The following is a 21,696-nucleotide window of genomic DNA, read 5'->3' on the forward strand; positions in this document are numbered from 1 at the left end:
TTTTTTTTTTAAATATTTTATTAATTTTCTCCTTTTATTTTGAGGTGGTGTTGGAGGGGGCTAGAATTAGAAGATGGTGTCAGGTATTATTGTGAGATGTACCTGGTACATGCAGTAGCCCCTGGCAATGTAGTTTCCCAATGAACTTTACCAAGGACATTAACCAGTAGTGAAATGGTTAAGAATATTAAGAGTTGTTTAAAGTGATCATGTTTACAGAGGTTTCTTGCAGTCAAAGCAGCAACCTCCTTGTATACTTCCATGCTCTGTTCCATGATGGATTGCAAAAAACCCGACGTTTTTCATTTCTGTGCCATGTCTCCTTGCACATAAATCCATCCAAATGAGATGGGAGCCTGTCCTTGGAAGACACTTGCATGATTTGAGGGTGTTTACCTGGCTTGGTAGCTTTCCCTGATTGCACTTTTTTCAGAACTATTGAAATCCCTAATGAGACGTACAGATTACATCTGTATAAATCATTCCAGAGATGGCAGAGATTCCATTGATCACAATGAATAAAGGATCTAGGCCTTACGCTTTTGTTTTCATTACAAGCAGTATTACAGTACTTAACCGTATCAAAGAGCAGAATTTAGCCTACACTCATCAAAGGATAGGTCAGGTTAGTTGAAAAGACAAGACAGCTGTTGCTTAAATGGTCCACAGACATCTAAAAGAAAAGTCGTCTTATGCAGAGTGAATGCACAATTTTTTCTTTCCAGTAGGAATATGCTCTATCATACTGTTAACACCACATTTCCCTGCTTTAACAGCAGAAAGCCACACTTCTATATCATCTTTCCACATTCTTGGGGAGTGGGGTAAGGAGGGGTCTGGTCTCACAGATAGAGCTGATGTGGTCATTATGCTACAGTCTTTTTATCACAGCCAGCGCTAGCTGTGATTCTCCATCATTCCCAGTTGTGTGGTGGCAGCCATTCAAAGGGGGGTATTGCTATTCATTGCCTACGGTATGTAGGAGCTCTGCTGGGCCACGTAGCACTGGAAATCTCTGTGAAACAATGGCAAATCACAGGCTGCAGGTTGCCCACTGTGCAATAATAATAATAATCTTTCTCTTTCTGTGTCCATGATAGCTTTAAAATTGCACTGGAGGGAATGATTCTGCACCAGCAGGGAAGGGGACTGGATGATGTATTCAGTCCTCTCCACCTTGCACTTCTCTGAATCCCCAATTGTGCCACTCCACACAAACGCTCCATCGCACACAACCCAATCAATTCTCTAAACCTCGGTAGAAAATCCTGCATTGCTGCTCTGGATTATAGTCACTGACCTTTATAGTGATACTTACATCTGATTGTCAGAGGTGCTGAGCACTGGCACCACCACTGGCTTCAGCTGACATAGCAGGTGCTCTGCATTCTGAAAATAAGGCCTCAAGGCTTTTGTAAAGGCAATGTTCAAAAGTGATTCGTTGTCTCAGTTTTGGGGGGGCCAGTTTGAGGCACCTCAAAGGGGCTTGGTATTCATGAGGGGTTGCTCAGCACTTTCGGAAAATCAGAACTCTTTTTTAAAGTGTCTCAAGTTGGGTATTCAAAAACTAAGGCACCTAAAATCATCAGCCACTTTTAAAAATATAGGAGATTGCAATGTGTTTGTGTGTATGGGGGGGAGAGAGAGAAAACATGCGCGCGCACACACACACACACACACACACACACCCACAAAGATTATAGGCAGCACTGGCAATGATGCCTATAGTTAGGATTGCCTGACACTTCCCACTATAAGCTCCTACTTTCAGTTGCTTGTAATGTAGCCAGACTTTAACCATTCAGGCTGAAATTTTCCATGCTGGGTATCTGCCTTGGGCTGAATTTTTCTGGAAAGTTACAGCGCAAATGATTTAGCTACTTCTGAGAACAAGGTTAGGGAAAAAATACATTGTTTTGCCCTTGTTAAAGTATTCTTACAACCATTTCACTGAGATGCTCCAGTGCCTCCATCCTTTGGTGTAAGGGCTTGAAATTTGGTAGTACCAGGGATGTTCCTTTTGCTGTCTCTCTGTGAAAATCTGCCCAATAATTTTAGCAGGTTATAAGCCTGTGAAAAGCACAGGTCACACATGCACATACTGTTAGAGGCTGGCACCCCTCTGAAGATTCCATCTGAACTAAGCAGAAAGGGCCAGGGATTGCAGGGTGCGGGACAGTAGGATGGGAACAAGGGGATAGAAGCAAAGAAGGGTGGGACAGAAGGCTGGGGGAGACATGCTGGGGAACAGGGTCAGAAGGGGGGGCCAAAAAGGGAGGAGTGGGGCAAAAGGAGCTGTAACCAATAGAGAACACTGCCTTCCAGAACCCGGAACTTAACCCAGGAGGGAGTCCTGAGTCTCATCATGCCTCTACTGTCTGTAAAGAGCTGTGAAACCCACTGGCAAAATGTGTCTCATCCCCTTGCTTTAGTTGAGCCACATAGAGGATAACAACCTATTACTGCTACCAGTAGCTCAAGTAGTAGAGATTTGTGCTGTGGAGCTCAAGGTTCCAACCTTCTGATGATCCATGTAGGAGTCAATAGCCTTCAACATGATGGAATTTCTATTTTTTCAGGGTTTTTTTTTTAAACTTAGGCAGTTACATTCAACTCCCTCTCCCCACCAAAACCCCAAACCTGTATTAAGAAAACACTAATGTTGCAGAGTCAAGCACTCACTGCTTCAAATGACATCACTGAGAGCTGTACTTAGAACATATAAAGTGCTGTACAAATACTAAATAGCCTGAAAAACCAGGCCCTAGGCTTCTCAAGTTGGGCACCCAAAATTAGTGGAAACTTGATAGTTTAAGCGCTCTGTGCCTCAGTTCCCCATCTTTAAAATGGGGATAATATTCTCACCTCACAGGGGTGTTGTGGAAATAAAATTAATGTTTGTGAAGCACTCAGATGCCATAGTGGAAATTAATAATTCTGTATTCAAAGCAGGGTTTGGCTGGTGTATGTTAAGTAGACCTGGGGCGACACTCTGAATGATGAGGATTAAAAGAACTATTAAAGCTACCCCTTTAGTGAGCACTGTCCATCCTTTGCACTGAATGAGGAAGGGATACTGTCAAAAATAGCATGCAGTTAAAAACTGTATCATAATGCATACACACAAGGCAGCTGAATTAAGGTTGCACGGGCAGCCTTAATTCTAGCATTTTTTACTTTTGAGAGCTTGATTTTGCAACCTTAATCTTCCTTTAATACAGAAGTTTTTATTAGGATGAAAAACACATTTATATATACTGCATGTCAACACTGTCCAACTGCCAGCTGCTGTACTCATGTTCCTCAATGCTGCTGTCACTGATAGGACAAGCATCAAACAAGTTCTCCCTTATTGGTTGGAACTGGACTAACTTACCAACAGACAACCAGTAAATGAGAACATATGCAAAATGTTTTTTCGATTGTTTGCCTCTCATGATGTCCAGCCTTGTGGTTGGCAAAGCACCGTTGTTTTTACAGGGAGAGAGAGACAAGGAATGGAAGAGTTTTGATTTACTTAGACATTCAAATTAGCCTCTTTTAATCCAGAGCTCAAGCAAAAGATTTGATAGGGATCAGTCAATGAATTTTATCAAGTCAACTGCTTCAAAGTCTGTTGAGGTAAACTAGGCATTGCAATCTCATTAATTTATTAGTCTTTTCCCCCAAAAAATTTATTCCCAGAGACACAGCTGCCAAAAGATGGACAGATCCCCGTCTTCAACAATAAAAAGCAGATGCTCTTGCCTTCAAAACCAGACAAACTGGCTCGATAACCCAGATACTCTTGGCGTGCTGCCCTTGCCGGTGCACCAACTCAAATCCCCTCCCATGCGGCAGTACAAAGATGTTAATCCATGGCATTGAAGGCACCCAGATTAGCCCAGCGCAGGATTAAGATGCCGAGCTGTTGTTAGAGGATTAGTATATGGAATTCGCAACATTTCCAAAGTTTTACTGAAAATGATTTCCAGTGAGGTCACTGACTTTTTGGTGCCGCTCTAAGTATGTCCTGATGTAAAGCATCTGGAGGGAATTTTTAAATCAGAAAAGGCCAGAGCAAGTTTCTGTGCATTTAGCACGTTATTCTCTGCAATAAATGGGACAATATTATGGGGACTCACTTGATTTTTATTTGGAGAAGTAAACAGGACTGGGAGACTAGATGGAGCTTGATAATGGCCTACAAAGACTTTCCTCAGTCTCAGTTGCCAGGTCAAATCCACCCGAGATGGTGTGGGTGGGGTTATTACTACTAAAAGGTGGGGTTATTACAACACAGACAATGTGGTAGGTTCCTTATGGAAGGTACTGGTAAAAGCAACATGGACTGGAGTCAAGAGACTTGGCTCTTCCAGTGACCTGCTGGGTGACCTCAGGCAAATCATTTCACTTCTCGGTGACCGTTTTGCCTCCTGGCCTTTGTCTATTTAGATTGTGAGCTCTTTGAAAGAGGAAGTCTATCTCAGTACCGGTATGGCTACCCTGCAATCAGGACAGCGCATGTAGGCATACCCAACCCAAGGTAGCTCACTAAAAACTGGCATAGGCAGCAGCATGGGCTAGCCACCAGCATGTGTACCTAGGTTCCTGGGCAGGATTGTACTCAGGTAGCTAGCCCGGGCTGCCAGGGGCTACACTGTAATGTTTTTAACAAGCTGGTTTGATCAAAGCTAGCTTGGGTATACCTACACGTATTGCAATTGCGCCTCCCAATGCGTCTCAGTGTATGTACAGTGCCTAGCACAATGGGGCCCTGATTTTGGTTGGGGCACTACCATAATAATAATCTTGATAATTAATAAATGGTAACTGCTATTAAGCTAAGGTCCATGCCCCAAAGGTGTTACAAGCTAATTCCTGATCTTGCAAAGACTGCAAAGGGTAATGTTTATTACCATTCATTCATTTCCGTTTATATAACACTCCTCCACAGTGCTAGATGCTCGGCATTTTAAAATTCCATCTCACGCAACCATTGCAGGATTGCTGGGCAGCCATTTTGGCTTGTCTTAGATACAGCTGTGTCTATAGATGCGAGCGAGACGATGACGACAGGTCAGGGAAAGTACTGGGAGGGACTTGTGGTTTGTGTTCCCCCTCGCCCTCCAGTGTTCAGAGGGTGAGGCTGCCAGTTGTGAAGCGGGTTGGAACCTCAAGGTCACCATGGCCCCAGCAATTTCAGACTTCTCTGTCTTTTGCTTCCCAATGCAGATCTCACCCCTGTCATTCATATGGCCATCACGTCATTGTCCTTCACTCCTACTTGGGGTTTATACTTGACTTTCGCCTGGAAGCTTCACCAGTTGCAGAGAGCAGCTACCCTTCATAGGAAGGAGACAGTCATCAATCCCCACCTTCAGTGATTTGCACTGGCAACAGTGATGCAGCTCTTTTCATCAGTAGACCTCAAAGCACTTTACAAAAGCAGGTCAGTATTATTATCTCCTTTTTATAGTTGGAGAAACTGAGACACCAAGAGGGGAAATGACTTGCTTAAGGTCACACCGCAGGGATATCCATTAGGCCAGAGTTTCTCAAACTGGGGTCCTCAGAACCCTGGGGGTCCACGAGGGTACTTCAGGGGGTCCACAGGCTGCTCTGATCAACTGCTCCCCCTCCCACCCTCAACTCTTCCCCCTCCCTCCCAGCACCTCCTGCACAACAGGGAACAGCCGTTCAGCGGTGTGCCGGAGGCGCTGGGAGGGTAGGGGAGGAGCAGGGGTGGATTGCGCTCAGGGGGATGGGCCGGAAAGAGGTGGGGAAGAGGAGGGACAGGGGTGAAGCAGGGGCAGGAAAAGGTGGGGTGTTGGTGGGGCCTTGGGGGAAGGGTGGAGTGGGGGCGGGGTCTGGGGCTGAGTGGGGAGCTTGGGGTCCGTGAAAAATTTAAAATCAAAATGGGGGTCCTCGGGTTGCTAAAATTTGAGAACTGCTGCATTAGGCCACAAATGAATTTAGTTCAAGGCTTTGCTTATAGCCCTCAATGATCAAGTCCTAAGGTACCTGAGTAATTGCCTCTCCACAAAGTCCTTAAGGCCATTGCGACTGGTCAAGTTGTCCTGAGGTACGAGCTGGGGCAAGGCAGGGACAGTCCCTGCTTGGTTCAGAGATCCTGTCCCGGGCACCCCTTCTGTAGTATGTCTGCCAGAGTCCTCTCCCCCGGCGTCTGCATTCAGGGCTTGGCGCACGGACCTGCTTTTCACGTCAGCTCATCTCTCTCTTCCTTGTTCAGCCCTATGTCCTTTTTTATTCTGTTTCCTTTGTCCGTTTGGTTTGGTTTGGCTGGAGCAGTGGATGGCTGGCTGATTGGGACCAAGTGTGTTTCAATTATACAGTGCTCCAGATGTATAACCAAACAAATAGGTATATATAAATAAATGCAAAGATGTATAACCAAATAGAGTACTCTCGTCTCCTTCTTGGAGAGAAAAAATTCTCCTCACGCTCACAGTCGGTGTCTGGCTGGAGCGAGTTGTCATTGGTAGCATTAGTGGCTTCTGTAAAGTCACTGAGAACAAAATCCCTCCCCAAGAAGCATATTTTGAGCTTATTATGTACAGTGGCAACTGAACGTATTTATACTGGGGAAGGGTGGAGTCAGCCCCCAGAGCAAACTCGTTCTCAGGAGATCTCTAGCTAAAAAGCTCTCCAGTTCCTCCCTGTGTAGGTTGTAAATCAAACTCCATGACACTGCTTGCATGTGGTATTGCCAACGCTGGAATTCAGGTCAGAAGAATCATACTCCTGGCATCAAGAGATTAATTTCAGGGTAGTGGAGCGCTCAGGCTAGCTTGGCACATAGAGCCTGACAAGTTGTTACTGCTGGTCCCAGGGTATATGGGAGTGATGACTGAACAGAAATCCAGATGTACCTCTTGCCTTGCCTAGCTGCATCACGCTCCTGGGCTGCCCCAGAGTCGCACCGATGTCAGCAGGGAATGTTGTATCATGCCACAGCTTGGGAGGTGCATTTTGGCCAATGCTCTTGGTATGCCAAGTGTCACCAAAGTCCTTGTGGTCTCTAGTTCCTGCAGCGAAGGATAAGGTTGCCCTGTGCAGGTATGAGCCAGCACAGAGACATGCCTCCCCTGGAGACTCCTGAGTCTACATGCCTGTTGCTGCACCCTTTGTGGGTATAGCTTACTGCTTGCCATCCCTGCCAGCTAACTCCACTGGCCAGTGTGTGGGAAGAGTGGAGCCATGTTCCTCAACCTCCCTGCCTGTTTCCTTTAGATTCAGAGCACCGTGGGGACCCTGAAGCAGCAGGGATGGAGCTCTCCCTGCCCTCCCGAAAGCACTGGGCACTGCCATTCTGCCTGACCCTTACACAGGCTGTGCATGGGGAGGAAGACCCCACACCTTCCCCAATGCATAAGGGGCAAGCAGCACCTAGCCATAAATAATCAGTGGATTTTACTGGATCTGGTTAGTTTCACACTGTATTATTGAGAGGATATAAAATCCACAGAGATTGTAAGCAAATGACCTGGAGGATGCCAACTCTCCTTCACTGATATGTCCTGCACTAACAAATCATGCTTAAACCTAGTGGGTAAGGAGTAGATATTTGCATGCGGGGGTTGAAGAAGTCAAGAGCTTTCCCAATGCTAAGTATTCGGACTGTCTGATTGTTTTCTCATTCTAATTACTCTGTCTCACCAAAATCCAGGTGTTTCGCTGAATTTTCCCAGATCTTTATTTCCTTAATGCTTTTGTCTCCTATAGAATTGATGTGCTCCATGGGAGTTCTCCGAATCATATAGGGTCTGATTCTGCCACCCTGACTCAGCATGAGAAAGGATGCTAGAACTGGGTCTGTAGTATTTAATCAGGGCCAAATCTGGCTGGCTCTTAGTTGGGTGGACAGTATGGGGGAGAGCACAAAGAATTCAAGATTTGGATTTTCCCCCCCTCATTCCAAAACAGGGCGAAAAGTCAAAATCTTGAAAAACATCCACAAACCGATAATCTGAAAAAAAAATCCATTTGTGTCAATGCAAATGTAAAAAGCAACAGAGGGTCCTGTGGCACCTTTAAGACTAACAGAAGTATTGGGAGCCTAAGCTTTCGTGGGTAAGAACCTCACTTCTTCAGATGCAAATGTGTTATCTGGATCATTTTGAAATGTTTCGTTTAGATTTTGGCATTTTAAAATCTTCTTAAACTTTTTTTTTTAGTCTAAATTGATTAAAATTTCAAAATGAAAAGTTGTTTTGAGTTGAAAAATGAAACTTTTCCTTTGTAAAATGCCAGAACGGGACATTTTGACAATTTCTAGTTTTTTTCCAAAATGTTTGAAGGTGACCCTTTTGGGTTCTCACAAACAGTTTCTGTTTGAACATGTCGACGTTTTCTGATAAAAAACGTTTTGTTTGAAAATCCTTGACCATCTGGACTCAGCACTACTCCTTCCCATCTTCTGTGCTGCAGCCGTACAGTTCAGCCTGCAGGGCGTCACTCAGGCTATTTAAATGCCCTAGTTTTATTCTTTTTGGCTAATAAGTCCATAAAACAAGAAACACTCTCAGTGGTTCCTGCTTGAAGAAGGGAGGGAATCTGGCAAGCCAACTCTTTTTCCAGCAGGAACACTATGTTCCATCCAAAACTTTTATAGCAACAGAAATGCAGGGGCGACAGCGAAGATGAATGTGCTCGTTAAAAAACAGATCTTTTGGTTAAATTAAAAAAAAGAAGCAGCTGTTTTTAAAATGGTGCTGGAATCTATGCTGTTTTGGAGTAACCCCTGCACTTTACATAACACATGGAGCTGCCTGATGTACCGTATCATCATCCTTAGCTACAATAGTCTGTAAGTGTTTGTTTTCCACTGAATTACAGTGTTAGATTCATATATCACAGGGACAGCAAAATATGAACTAAGAGGGAGTCTACAAATATGCACTTTACTAGTTATTTTCCCTATCAGCAAGTTTCGAGACAGGCAACAGGACTCTGGGTGTTATAACAGGTCTGAGTTAAATTACCACATTTCTGTTGTATAAGCTTTGCTTTCAAGATGCTTCAGCCAATCAGAGGCTACAATAAACAATGGGCAAAACAAAGAGTCCATTCAATAACCACTAACTTTCTAAGGAGGAGATGCTGCTGATCTTCCTAACGTTGTATAAATTCTTCTCTACATAAGCCTGAAGGCACAATTCCTAGAGGCAGAGTAAGACTCCAGTTTGGAAAGTAGCTGAAGCACAGCGGAAAGACGTCCCAAAAATCAGCATTGGGAGGAACACTGTGAGTAATATTTCTACATCTTCTAAACAACATGCATGACCTATAACTGCAGCTAGGAAAATAATGAAAACCTTTATTGTCAACAATGAATCAAAGGGAGGCAGTAGGAGAAAGGTGGTTTGTGAAAATGTCACTTAGGCATAAATTATTTCCCTCCCAGATTTCCACAAGCAAGTACTTATTTCCCCAGTGCTCTCTAATCAAAGGCCTCTTCCAAATATGCTAGTAGAGAGAGCTTGTGCTGGATTTTGATCTCGGTTACACCATTGTAAATCCAGAAATCCGGATGTACCTCTTGCCTTGCACTCCGGTAAAGTCAAGGGAATTACTCCAGATTTATGCTGGTATTATCCAAATCAGAATCGTCATCTTTTATTTAAATGATCTCCCCTATATTTGAAATCTAGGATTTTAATTGAAATAAATAGATAATAAAATGATCCAAAAGAAACTCGTAAGAAAAAAACTCACTTGGACTGAACAGAGAAAAAGCAAGTTTCCCCTCCCACTTCCCGATGGTGCATTTGGGTGTAGTTAAATCCAGGAACAAAGCACAGAACTCTAAAATTATCCATTCATGTGTGACCTGGAATTCACTAGTTTAACCCTTATCAACTCAGAACTGTTCACTTTTTATTTCTATCCAGTATAGAAGGAATTGCTGTGCTGCCATTTATTTGATGCAGAAAACTTGAATTAAAAAAATCATATGCCCAAAGTATGGACGTTTACTTTGATAGATGCCATAATATTTTTCCTGAAAGTGAGATATTATTTGAGAAAACCTCAGTTATATTTTCAAATGCCTCTTTACAAAATTGATGTATAAGTTTTAAAATCTATAAAACACCCGGGAGCTGTCAAAGCAGTTTAAATCTTATTTCTAGCCAGTAGATGCAGAGGTAATACCATGATGAAAATAAAAGATTACTTTGTAGGATTAAAGACTCATAGACTCACAGATTTTAAGGTCAGTAGATGAACATTAAAAAGCTACACTGAAGAAAAACAAACACTGTTGTGAAGCCAGAGTAGAAGATTGAAGTAGTGTAAAAACCTAGAAAAAAGCGGGGGAAATGGCAGGTTTGCCTGAGCCAGTACATGCGATTGCGATGTGAAGAAGACAGATTTGCAGATGTGTGCTAGTTGTTTGGTCCATAAACACACTCACAATACATCCCTGGGCATTTCTAATCTATAATGTCCTTCCTCCATTGCTCCTCTAAGTAAATGGGTCCATGCCATTTGGGTCCATATCCCTCCCCCCTCCATTAGGGGGGAGGGATAGCTCAGTGGTTTGAGCATTGGCCTGCTAAACCCAGGGTTGTGAGTTCAATCCTTGAGGGGGCCACTTGGGGATCTGGGGCAAAATCAGTACTTGGTCCTGCTAGTGAAGGCAGGGGGCTGGACTCGATGACCTTTCACGGTCCCTTCCAGTTCTAGGAGATGGGATGGGATGCTGTCGAGGAGGCTGGTGCTCTGACCATACTCGGATGGTCCATTTGAATTTTTTAGTCTGCTGAATGTGCTGCCCTTACTCCGCCCCCTGCTCTGTTTCTCCATTCACTTGGCATCCAGTCCTTCACTCGTGAGTAGTCCCACTGACGTAATGGGAGTACTTGCGCCCATCCTCCCCCTGCCCCGGAATAACAAACTGGGATACGTTACATTTGCCTTCCATACCCATGGAATGGCTGCGAGTTACAGCCACTTACTTCGCCATCTACAACCATGTATAGCCCCTTTTTGGACCATCTTATATCGGGCATGTATGTTACACCACCACCGCAACCGGCTGGGCCACCTTCGGCAATCTAAGAATGGGGGGATTAAAGTCTGCTCGGCCTCCTTCTGTGCTGATTTTTCTTTTCTGTCCTACAGATGTTTACACACAACAAATTGAAGATTTTCGTAATGCTTCTGGCACTGGTCACTTACACAGCCATGGTGGTGCTCAATGCTGGAGCGGGATCAGGGGCATTCAAAGGTAACACTAGCAGCTGTTTCTGCTTTGACTAGACACCTCTCGCTCCCAAAACACACGACGGCTTGTGTGCTGAAGCAGGACCTCCTCCGAGTCAGTAGGTGCATTAGTCAGGCAGCTAATGGTAGAGATTCTCATGCTTTGCCTCTTTCACTCTGTCACTTCTTTACCCTCTGCTGTTTCCCAGTCTTTTCCCCCATCGAGGCACAGTCCATAGTAAGAGATGGGCCTAGAGCTGCCTTTCCCCAGAGCATACTGGGGGGCATTTCCCAGGTGCAGAGAGTCAGCACACTCTAGGCCCCTTGATGGGCTATAGGGTACAACCTCCCATCCCTCCATCCAGCCAACTACACTGTCTGGCGTGTAGGAGGTGGTGACCCTGCCTCCTCTCTCTCCCCCTGGGGATGCCATGAGCTCCCCAGGGGAGTAGGGAGGGAACACCCTCTGATTTCCTCCCACTGCTGGGGCTGCAGTTGCCTGGTTTAGTTTCCGTTGACTTCAGTGGGCTATGGGTCAGGCTCTATGTGAGCGGTGTACAAGGAAAGCCCCCTCTGCCCCTCTCCCAAGTGAGGGCTATACAGCACCAGGCCCCCAGTGACTTGGCAGCAAGAAAGGACGAGCGTCTTCAGTTACTGCTGCCTGTTTATAAAGATCAGTGCCGCCAATTCCCAACTCCAACAGAGTTCGTCAGCTCTGCGTATCGCGGCTCACCCGCAGCTTTGGCTTTCAAGTCTGACTGGCTTTTCTGGTTCTGTTTCGCTGTCATTCTTTTCTCGTTGTATAACTTGCTCGAAGTCACACCTGGTCTTCATAAGCGATGATTGTCACATTTTCAGTGATTTTGCAAAGAAAAACCCATTACAACACAGGAATCATTTTGACAAGAGAGTCCTATCAGCTCGCACCGAGGTATGCTTATGTAATGAGTCAAGCCTGAGCGAGGGCGCGGAGAACTGTGGGTTCTTCCCATTACTTGTGTGCAGTAACATGTTTTCCTGCAATAACCTTCATTGCTCCAGGTGTATTCCTAAATACTGTTGGAAACATCTCAAACAAGTACAACACTGACTTCACACCTGCTGGCTGGGCCTTCCTCATCTGGAATGTCATCTATGTCTGGCAGTTTGCTTGGCTGGGTTATGCACTGTCAGGAATCTGCAGAAGGTATTTTTTCTCCATATCATTTGAATGCAGGAGTCTCCCTCACACACCACCTTAGCTGAGCTGACACTGAGTTGAGGATCCTTGTCAGTCTTTTGCCTTTTGCTTCTGATCCCATGTGAATATTTATTATTTGTATGTGCGTGGGATAAGATACAGACAGGACCTGCCCCAAAGTGCTTGCAACCTAGACAAGATGGACACCAGGCAGTCCAGAGGAGGGACTGGCTAGGATTGTTTTTATGTATGTCTCAGTATTAGCCTTGACTTGCTGCTTGTGGGCATGGTGGAAAGAGTGAGGCCACAGGTGGGATTTGAATGAAGGTGGGGTGCTCCATCTGCGACAATCCCTTGCCCCAACCGTCTCTGTGATACACAGCTATTTAAATACCACTGCCTTTCCCACTGAGGGGGCAGCAGAATTACCATGATCAGAGATTGGCACCAGTGCACCATATTACTCAAATGGAGTGCTGGGAAATGATGCTGATTCATCAGAACACACCGGGTCTGATTCTCACGGCGGTTAAATCAGGAGCAAATCCATTGAAATCAATGGCGTTACACTAATGTAGGAAGTGGTGGAGAAGGGCCACAGTGTCGTCTCCACAGTGCTCACAGTATAAGAGTCTGTGGACACAGATCTGAGTTTACTACATACACTAGCCCCCCGGGAGCTTTTTGAGTGGGCAAGTAATACACAGGCTAAACAGACTAGCAAAGATCTGTGGGGAAATCATGTAACAAAACTTGATTGGCCTGCTTCTCATGGCAGCGCCTTTCTGCTGACAGTGATATAACAGAGCCATAATGTAAATGAGACTGAATCTCCCAGCTCTGCAGTTCCAGACCGTGTTGGGAGCAAAAACCGTTACAGGTAGCAATGTGATGACATATGTGAAATGAACTGGTGTTCTCAATCCTAGCTAGACAGGTATGCAGATCACAGAATGTTGCCATTACTGACACCAACCTCCGCACAGGTTTTTTCCAGCCTCAGTGGAGAGGCCAAGGATTCAGTAGGCCTGAGTGCTAAATGAGTCTAGGATGTTGAGGTTAACCATCCGCATAGACACAAACAGTAGTATATATTGCATAATTGAGATGTAGTTGCTGTAGTGACATATCATGGGATATTATGAATGAATTAAATGGAAAGCATGCTTTGTAAAGCCACAAGGCCAGATCTTACTGACACCGGTGTAAAACAAAGTACTTCCTTCACCTCAGTGGATTTCAACCAGTGCCAATTCACTGTAAGTGGGAGGAGAATCAGACCTGCAATGCTTGATCTTCCTAACAGTCAGTACTGCTTTCTCCAAATGCCTGCTTTTCATTGGCAGGAATGAACTCGGATGGGTTTACACAGAGCCAGATTTACTGCCAATATCCTTCTATCTGGTGTGGATACTGAACAACGCCATTAATGTTGGATGGCTATTCCTGTGGGACCGAGAGTAAGTGAACTGTGAAGAGGGGATTTTTGCAATCCTCTCCTTGGGCCTGATTCACTGCTGCATTTCACCATTTTCACCCCTGTTTAACCCCTGCGAAGTAAACTGAGTCACATCGGTGTAAAACTGCCTAGGCCAGGGAATCAGGCTTTGTGTCTTAATACACTTGGACTAGGCAAAAGGTAGCCTTTATGTCATGTTTGTTTTGTGTAATCTTTGCTTTTGGCCCATGAGTTGGATCTGTGATATCTAAATCTAAAATCTCTTCCAACTTGCCATTCCTGCATATTTTCAATATAAGGAAGCTCGGATCGGTCATCTTGTACCACTCTTCATTCAGCCAGTTAATCTTGTGGCTTTTGGATATTTTTATGATCATAGTCATTTCACGGGCACAGCACGGCAGTCACGTAGTCATTGGCTGTTAGAAGAATGCAGTTGCTAAATACGAGCATGAATTGAATAACAAAGTAAAACAGCTATAGGTTAAGTAAAGGCTACATGTAATGATTAGCTCTATTAAGGGTTATTATGAGTCCAAGGGTACGTCTACACTTACCGGAGGGTCCGGCGGCAGGCAATCGATGTTCTGGTTAAGACGCGATAAATCGATCCCGGATCGATCCCGGAAGTGCTCGCCGTCGACGCCGGTACTCCAGCTCGCCGAGAGGAGTACGCGGCATCGACGGGGGAGCCTCCCTGCAGCGTCTGGACCCGCGGTAAGTTCGGACTAAGGTACTTCGAATTCAGCTACGTTATTAACGTAGCTGAATTTGCGTACCTTAGTCCGAAGTGGGGGCTTAGTGGGGACCAGGCCCAAGAGTAAGGCTATGAGGTGAGGCATCAATTGAGCTAATATGTAATACAATTTAGCTAAAATACTGTATCACATGTGTTTGCCCCCTAGGTATCTCATTCCAGCCCTGGTTCTCCTGGCAGTCCTCCCTTTTACCTGTTATGTTGGTCTCTTCATTTCACACCGATCCTTGCATATCCATGCCGTTTGGTTCCTAAAGTCTCACAAAGCAGAGCTGTGGCTCCTCCGAATTCTGGTATGCTATATGTGAGCACTGCTATTTATAGAAAAGCTACACCGCCACGTTCATGCAGGGTTGAAGGTGGCAAAGTTCAGACGCACAATGCCGTTATGATTCCTACCCCAGTGCTAACTCCCTCCCCTTGCACATACCTTCAGGTTTCCCTTGGGTCTTGGTTCCCCATCTGTGGACAGCATGGGAGTCAATAGGAGGAAGATAAGCCCCTCATCTGTTTCACGATGCTTCACGTATAGACTGACAGTCCAGATTGCCCCAAAATAATCCTTAATCCATTAGACCATTATTAAGAATGTATAGATGGAGTGGAAAAACCCTACATATTTTTCAGGGTTTCTTTCTTCTGCCTTTTCCTTTTGTTCCATGCTCTGGATGAAAGTGATTGCTCCCCCAACCTAGAACATTGGCTATTTGTGCTCAGTACATTACACAGAGGCAATGAAGTTGAATACCTTCAGCCACATGTGATCCTCCCTCCCTCCCTCCGTCCCTCCACCTCCCCACAGCAGAAAAGAGCTCCATACCTGCTACCTCCCCTCATTACCCACCCTCCCAACCAAGAAACCCTACACCTTCTAGCTGTCTGGTCTACCGTAACCCCTCCCCTGACTGAAATGTGGTCTCTGACCCTCCCCTCGGATTGCTTGATTCCTAACTAGGAACATGCATTGGAAAAGTGGGTTGGATGAGAATGCAAGTCTGAGACCAGGGAGGATTTCTCAGCAGTAGACAGTGTGTGAAGATGAGACTCTTGCCAGATCACAGTCCTGACCCACCCCAAATATGCGTTCCTGCTCCAGCCTGTCTCCCCACAACTTGTTATAGTCAGATTCCAGGGCTCATGTTCCATATACAGGTACAGACAGTGAGTAAACTCTGAATTCAGCATTTGGAACTATAGGCATCACACCAACAAGATGAATCCATTTGGCTCAGTGTTTAGGAACGGTTCAGTAGGAATTATGTATTGCTGTTTACGGCCCAAATTTCACTCCATGGAACAAGCCTGGATTTACAAACCCAGGCACAATGAAGGATGAGGGTGGAGAATTGCACCTATCAGTAAGGGATGGACTCCATCAACCCAGGCTGTGGCGAGGTAGTGCAGCCTCTATACAACCAATCCTGCAGCTGGTGTACTACCCTGTCAGGGCCCAGTATAGAACCCAGGCCCACAAGGTCCTTAGGCAGCATCCTTAGCTGCAGCCCCTTGACCAATAGCCTAAGGGCTGAAGGCCGAGAGACCCACAGCAGCCATGCCCACACCCTGGCCTAAGTAGTTGGACAGGCAGCAGTCTCCGTGGATACTTGGACTACATAAAGGCCTCAACAGGAAGAGGAAGCTGTCTGAGCAACACACCACTACCTGCTGCCGAGACCACCTTGCCTGTCCCCACCTTGCCCCCACCAACCCACTGACCTGGCCCCTTGCATTGGATCGTCTGGCTGATCCCTGTAGAACTCTGACTATTGGCCTGGACAATCTCTGATATGGATTGACCTGCTGGCTACCCAACTACCGTGCACACTTGCCTACTGCTTTGGACTACCCCTTTGCCTGCCTTGGCCACTGGGCGTTACATCCCCTCCTTGGAGGGGTATGTTGAGGATCTGCATAGGTGTGGAGCCACCAACCTTACTTTTTCCCATAAACCCCTCTCTGCAATTGTGCTGATGGAGCCGCTGTGAAGCTAGGAGTGTACCTACTGAGTGGGTTTCCTGCATCCTGCACCTACCTGCATCCTAAACATACCAGTGCCAGTTTAACCACCCATTGGGTTATGGAGGAGTGGCAGGTTTAGAGGTATACAGAATGTTTATTTCTCATCATCACTCAGTGTATCATTATTCTACATGACAGGTGCAAAACGGAATTGCACTATACGCGACCTGGACCACCATTGCCACTCTGCTGAATTTTGCCGTGGTGCTGATCTTCAATGGGAACATATCTAATAAGATTGCAACTGCGACCTCTCTGGCCATCCTGACCTTTGAACTAGTAATATGGTAGGTGACACCGATAAGCTCCCATTTGTCCCTAAAAAAATCTCTGGCCATCTGGATCCTGCTCATTTCTTGACTCTTAGTGAGTAGCATCAGGATCACTCTCAGACACTATGATTAGGTATTCGCTGGGCCATGTGTAGGAGAAGGGGCCTTATCAGCTTCTTCAGTGACTGAACACAAGAGGAGAATGGTAATTCTGCTCAAGGTACTGGAGTGGGGCGAGTTGAAAATTTACCGTCAAAATTGTTTTTCCACAGAAAATTGAGTTTTTCAACTAAACAAAATTTTCTACAAAAAGTGTCAAAAACCCCTAAAGCCAATAAATGGAAATATATCAGGGTTTGGGCTAGATATTGTGATTTGGAAATGCTGCCACAGTGCTTCATGGGAGATGTAGTCTGACCAGGGAGCCCAGGCTATAGAGGAGAATGGGAACTTGAGTCATCCAAACTACAACTCCCAGGAGGCACCACGTCAGCATTTCAGAAACAAAACATTTTGGTTTTCAGCCAAAATTTTTCAGTATTGGAATTTCCACCGAAAAATAGAAACTTCCCATGAAAAAAAATCACACAAAAATGAATGTTATTTGTTTTTATCAGTTTCCATGGAACCCCACCTTTTTTCACGTGCTCCATAATGGAGCTCTTCTTAGGCTCTGAGAAGCGACGGAGATAGTCTAATCCAGCCCTGGCAAACTCCATGCTTGTTCCCAACTGCTCCCTAAAAAAGTTATCTAGAAGGGGGGGAAATCCACTGACAGGATGTTCATTTTTTTGCCACTTTTATTTCCTACCAGGTTTTCTCTGGAAAACTTTGTGCTTGACAAGTATGTGCGGTATAATCTCACTGTCTACCCAGTGGTCATTGTAGCACTGACCGGCATTGTGTGGAAGAACTACTCCCTTTCATCTCCAACTGACAACAGTGTGTTTACAGGTGGGTCCTTGTAAAGTTTAAGCTCATTTTATCTAGAAGAGGGCACCAATCTCTCCTGAATGTTTCCAGCATGTCATTCCCCCAGCATCTTTGTGTGCAGGGAGAAGATCCCTCTTGCTAAAGGAGACCTTTAAAAACCAACTAGGGTTTTATGAGAAGTCTTTAATTTTGCAGAGTGAGAGTAAAGCTAGGCAAGACCCTTTAACTGCTGTGATTGCCCTGGGGTCTGCTGTGCTTGGGGTGGAAAGTAAACCCTCAACATCACTCCAGTTCATTTGTTAGTGGGGCAGATTCCACCTCCTTCCACCTCTTCACCACCTTCTGCGGGAAGCTGAACTGGTGCATTTCCACAATGCAAGTAGGATAGGACTTGGAGAGCCGCCCCAGGATGTCTGCGCCCCCTCTGTTCCATAGGCGCTCCCTCTACTCTGCTGTTGAGGAGGGTTTGGGGGTGGGGAGAGCCACGGGGTGGTGGGGGCAGGGCAGGTCTGGCAGAGCCTCAGCTACACAACTCACCGAGGTGGAGGTGGCACATCAGGCATAGAGGATGTGGTAGTAGCAACAGCCAGAAAGCAGCTCCGCTGCCACTCTGTGGCCTGGGGGAGGATTGCTTCTGATTTCCTCAAGCCCCAGCCTACACACACTCCCGTTTCACTCAGGCTGGGGCTACGCTTAAAAAGTGTTACTGGTGTAGTGACGTCAGTTAAGGGTGTAGTGATATAAATGTGCTTCCACCAATAGAGCTTATGCTAGCTTGGGGAACCGGCATAAACTCTAGCTTGGGTTAAAGTTTTGCAAGCTATGTCAGATAGGAATGTGAAGAAATCGCCCCCTGGCCTACATAGCTGTGTTGGCAGAAGTCCCACTGTAGGCACAGCTATACTGGCAAAAACTGTGTTTTTAACTTATTTCATTCAGGAAACTGGTATAACGTATACTGGCAAAAGAACTCTTTTGCTGATATAAGTTGTGTTTCTATTAGGAAAGTTTGCCAGTATACCTGTACAGGCAAACCCTTTCTAGTGGAGACAAGGCCTCTGCTGGTATAAGCCATTTTAGACTGATATTACTGCGTCTAAACTAAGAGGGTTTTGTTGGTACAGATATACTAGTTTAGTTAAACCAGCAAAACTTCTAGGTGGTGACAAGACCTTATTCTGGCTGAGGGGCAGGCTCTAGGGCAGGGGTAGGCAACCGATGGCACGGGTGCCAAAGGCGGCACGCGAGCTGATTTTCAGCGGCACTCACACTGCCTGGGTCCTGGCCACTGGTCCGGGGGCTCTGCATTTTATTTAATTTTAAATGAAGCTTCTTAAACATTTTAAAAACCTTATTTACTTTACATACAACAATAGTTTAGTTATATCTTATAGACTTATAGAAAGAAACCTTCTAACAACGTTAAAATGTATTACTGGCACGCGAAACCTTAAATTAGAGTGAATGAATGAAGACTCGGCACACCACTTCTGAAAGGTTGCCGACCCCTGCTCTAGGGTTTGCTCACAGTAAGTGTAAAAATATGGTGTAAATACTTCAAGGGAGATATTGGGCCCTGTTTGGAGTTCTCCCCCTTTGCTGTTGTTGTAGCCCTTCTCCCAGTTACCCCCACTCTTGTAAAAAGAGAGATCATTTATTTGCTCTCACACACATAATCAAGGGCGTTCTGTTTCTTTTATAGTTGTGTTGCTGGCGGTGGCTTGTGTTACCTTTGCTGTTCGGCTGGGAATAGTCATATGGAGACATTGTAAAAGGCCTCTCAACCGATCAGATTCTCCAGCCATGACACTGTGAAGTATATTTCCAAAGTGAAGACCTTAAGGGGGAGATTTTCAAAGCCATGAATGGGAATCAGGCACCCAACAGCCACTGACTCTCTCTCCCAACACCCACTTCCCTGTTGCCTTGAAAATCTCTGAAATGTGGAACAGTGAACAACACAAAGAGGGTAGTAAGGTGGTTACAGTGATTTCGAATAAGCATTCAGGGTCCCTCTCTTTTTCAGGATCTCTCTCTCCTTCCACTCTGATCGATTACACTTACCCTACCACCTTTAATTTGACCACTATCTGTTTTATTAAATGGTGTTTTCAGTTTACACCAGAGGAGTAGATGAACAGATCCCTCTGACAAACCCTAATGCACTTCTGGATAAATGGACAGTAGCACTCAGGTATGTCCAGCCTGAGGCAGGCCCGTGAACACAGTTGCCACACTTGCACTTTTGCACAGAGACGTTATCTTTTCCGGTTTAAAAAACGGTTGTAAATAAGCAACCCCTCCCTGGTGACTGAAATGCATAAACCAATGGCTCTCTTTCTTCACTGGCCCAGACCTTGGGCCCGGTTTTTGTCAGTGCTGAGCCTCTGCAAGTCCCATTGAAGTCAGTGGGTGCTCAGCACCTCTAAAAATCAGGCCACTGCGCCCCTTTCTAGCTCTCCCCAACATGGCAAGAACAAAGCCGCAGTAGTGCTATATTTTTATTTTTGCAGCATCTGTTTTAACATTCTGCATCCAGTGTGTTGGAGTGGTTACAATTACTGATTAATTATTGTTACTCACACCTTCTTGTCAACTGTTGGAAATGGGCCATCCTGATTATCACCACAAACGTTTTTTTTCTCCTGCTGATAATAGCCCACCTTAATTGATTAGTCTCGTTATAGTTGGTATGGCAACACCCATTTTTTCATGTTCTCTGTGTGTATATATATCTTCCTACTGTATTTTCCACTGCATGCATCCGATGAAGTGGGTTTTAGCCCACAAAAGCTTATGCCCAAATAAATTTGTTAGTCTCTAAGGTGCCACACGTACTCCTCGTTCTTTTTGGTTAACTCAAATGACTTTTAAGGATTTCTTATGCTTAAAGCACATGAATGTATGGCAGGAGATCTGGATTCTGGTCCCAGCTCTGCCATGGCTTTCCGGCATGATCTTGGCCAAATTAATCAACAGTGCTGTGCCTCGGTTTCCCCACCTATTATAATCCCTCAAATGCTTATGTCATTCATGGTTGTAAACTAGGTTGAGAGCCTCGGATGGATGATGTAAAATGCAGTGTATCCTGTAGTGCTGATAGAAAGAAGAGACTTACTAGAATATGTGATGTTGTTTACTAGAACAATGGATAACATTTTTGTGATGCACTTTTTGTTTCCATTCCTTCACATTTTTTAAATCAATAAAGCAACTAATTACAGGACATCTATATTTTCAGCTAATAAACTATTTATACAAACACCTGCTATTAAATGTTTATTCCCTGACCCTATAAATACTAAGGCGCTGAGCCTCCAAAGAGCACTGCATGGATAGATCCCTGTATCTGTGTAGAGTCCCCTGTGCTTGCAGGATGTCACCTTGTTACTGGATTAGGGCCCCAGGCATGTGAGAAATGTGATACTGTTAAGGAGTCCCATTGACCTCCTGTGCCTACATTGTTGTTGTTGATGACTTGTATTCATAGACTATCAGGGTTGTAAGGGACCTCAGGAGGTCATCTAATCCAACCCCCTGCTCAGAGCAGGACCAAATCCCCAGATAGATTTTTACCCCAGTTCCCTAAATGACCCCCTCGAGGGTTGAACTCACAGCCCTGGGTTTAGCAGGCTAATGCGCAAACCACTGAGCTATTGCAGTAGCATCTAACACTGTCACTCATGGACTAGGACCCCATCCTGCTAGGTGCTGTACAATCACAGAACACAAAGGTGATCCCTGCCCACAGAGCTCACAATCTAAGTAGTGTTTCCAGGATGGGGACCTTGGTTTTTCTTTTGTACAAGAAAACTATCTATTATACATCAAAGGCCAAACTGGTATCTAAGAAGAGAATGGAGGATTG

The 21,696-nt window shown here is 45.2% G+C and overlaps 1 protein-coding gene across 3 annotated transcripts in view; it reads left to right on the plus strand.

Annotated features, from left to right (window-relative positions):
- Positions 1-21,092, plus strand: part of LOC101949805 (uncharacterized) — a 54,397-nt gene extending 33,305 nt beyond the window's left edge. The window contains exons 2-10 of one of the 3 annotated variants that reach the window (XM_008172380.4): positions 5,215-5,431; positions 9,146-9,246; positions 11,128-11,233; positions 12,250-12,394; positions 13,735-13,848; positions 14,753-14,897; positions 16,762-16,910; positions 17,710-17,849; positions 19,531-21,092. In XM_008172380.4, the coding sequence (XP_008170602.2) occupies positions 11,128-11,233; positions 12,250-12,394; positions 13,735-13,848; positions 14,753-14,897; positions 16,762-16,910; positions 17,710-17,849; positions 19,531-19,643 (912 nt within the window). In that variant the 5' untranslated portion in view covers positions 5,215-5,431; positions 9,146-9,246 and the 3' untranslated portion in view covers positions 19,644-21,092. Of the gene's footprint in view, positions 1-5,214; positions 5,432-8,703; positions 8,810-9,043; positions 9,247-11,127; positions 11,234-12,249; positions 12,395-13,734; positions 13,849-14,752; positions 14,898-16,761; positions 16,911-17,709; positions 17,850-19,530 lie in introns of those variants that run through there. The other 2 variants (XM_005287215.5, XM_065589701.1) reach the window with 2 other exon arrangements.
- The last annotated feature ends 604 nt before the right edge of the window (positions 21,093-21,696 follow it).

This window comes from Chrysemys picta, chromosome 3, assembly GCF_011386835.1.
Source record: "Chrysemys picta bellii isolate R12L10 chromosome 3, ASM1138683v2, whole genome shotgun sequence".
NCBI classification, from domain to species: domain Eukaryota; kingdom Metazoa; phylum Chordata; order Testudines; family Emydidae; genus Chrysemys; species Chrysemys picta.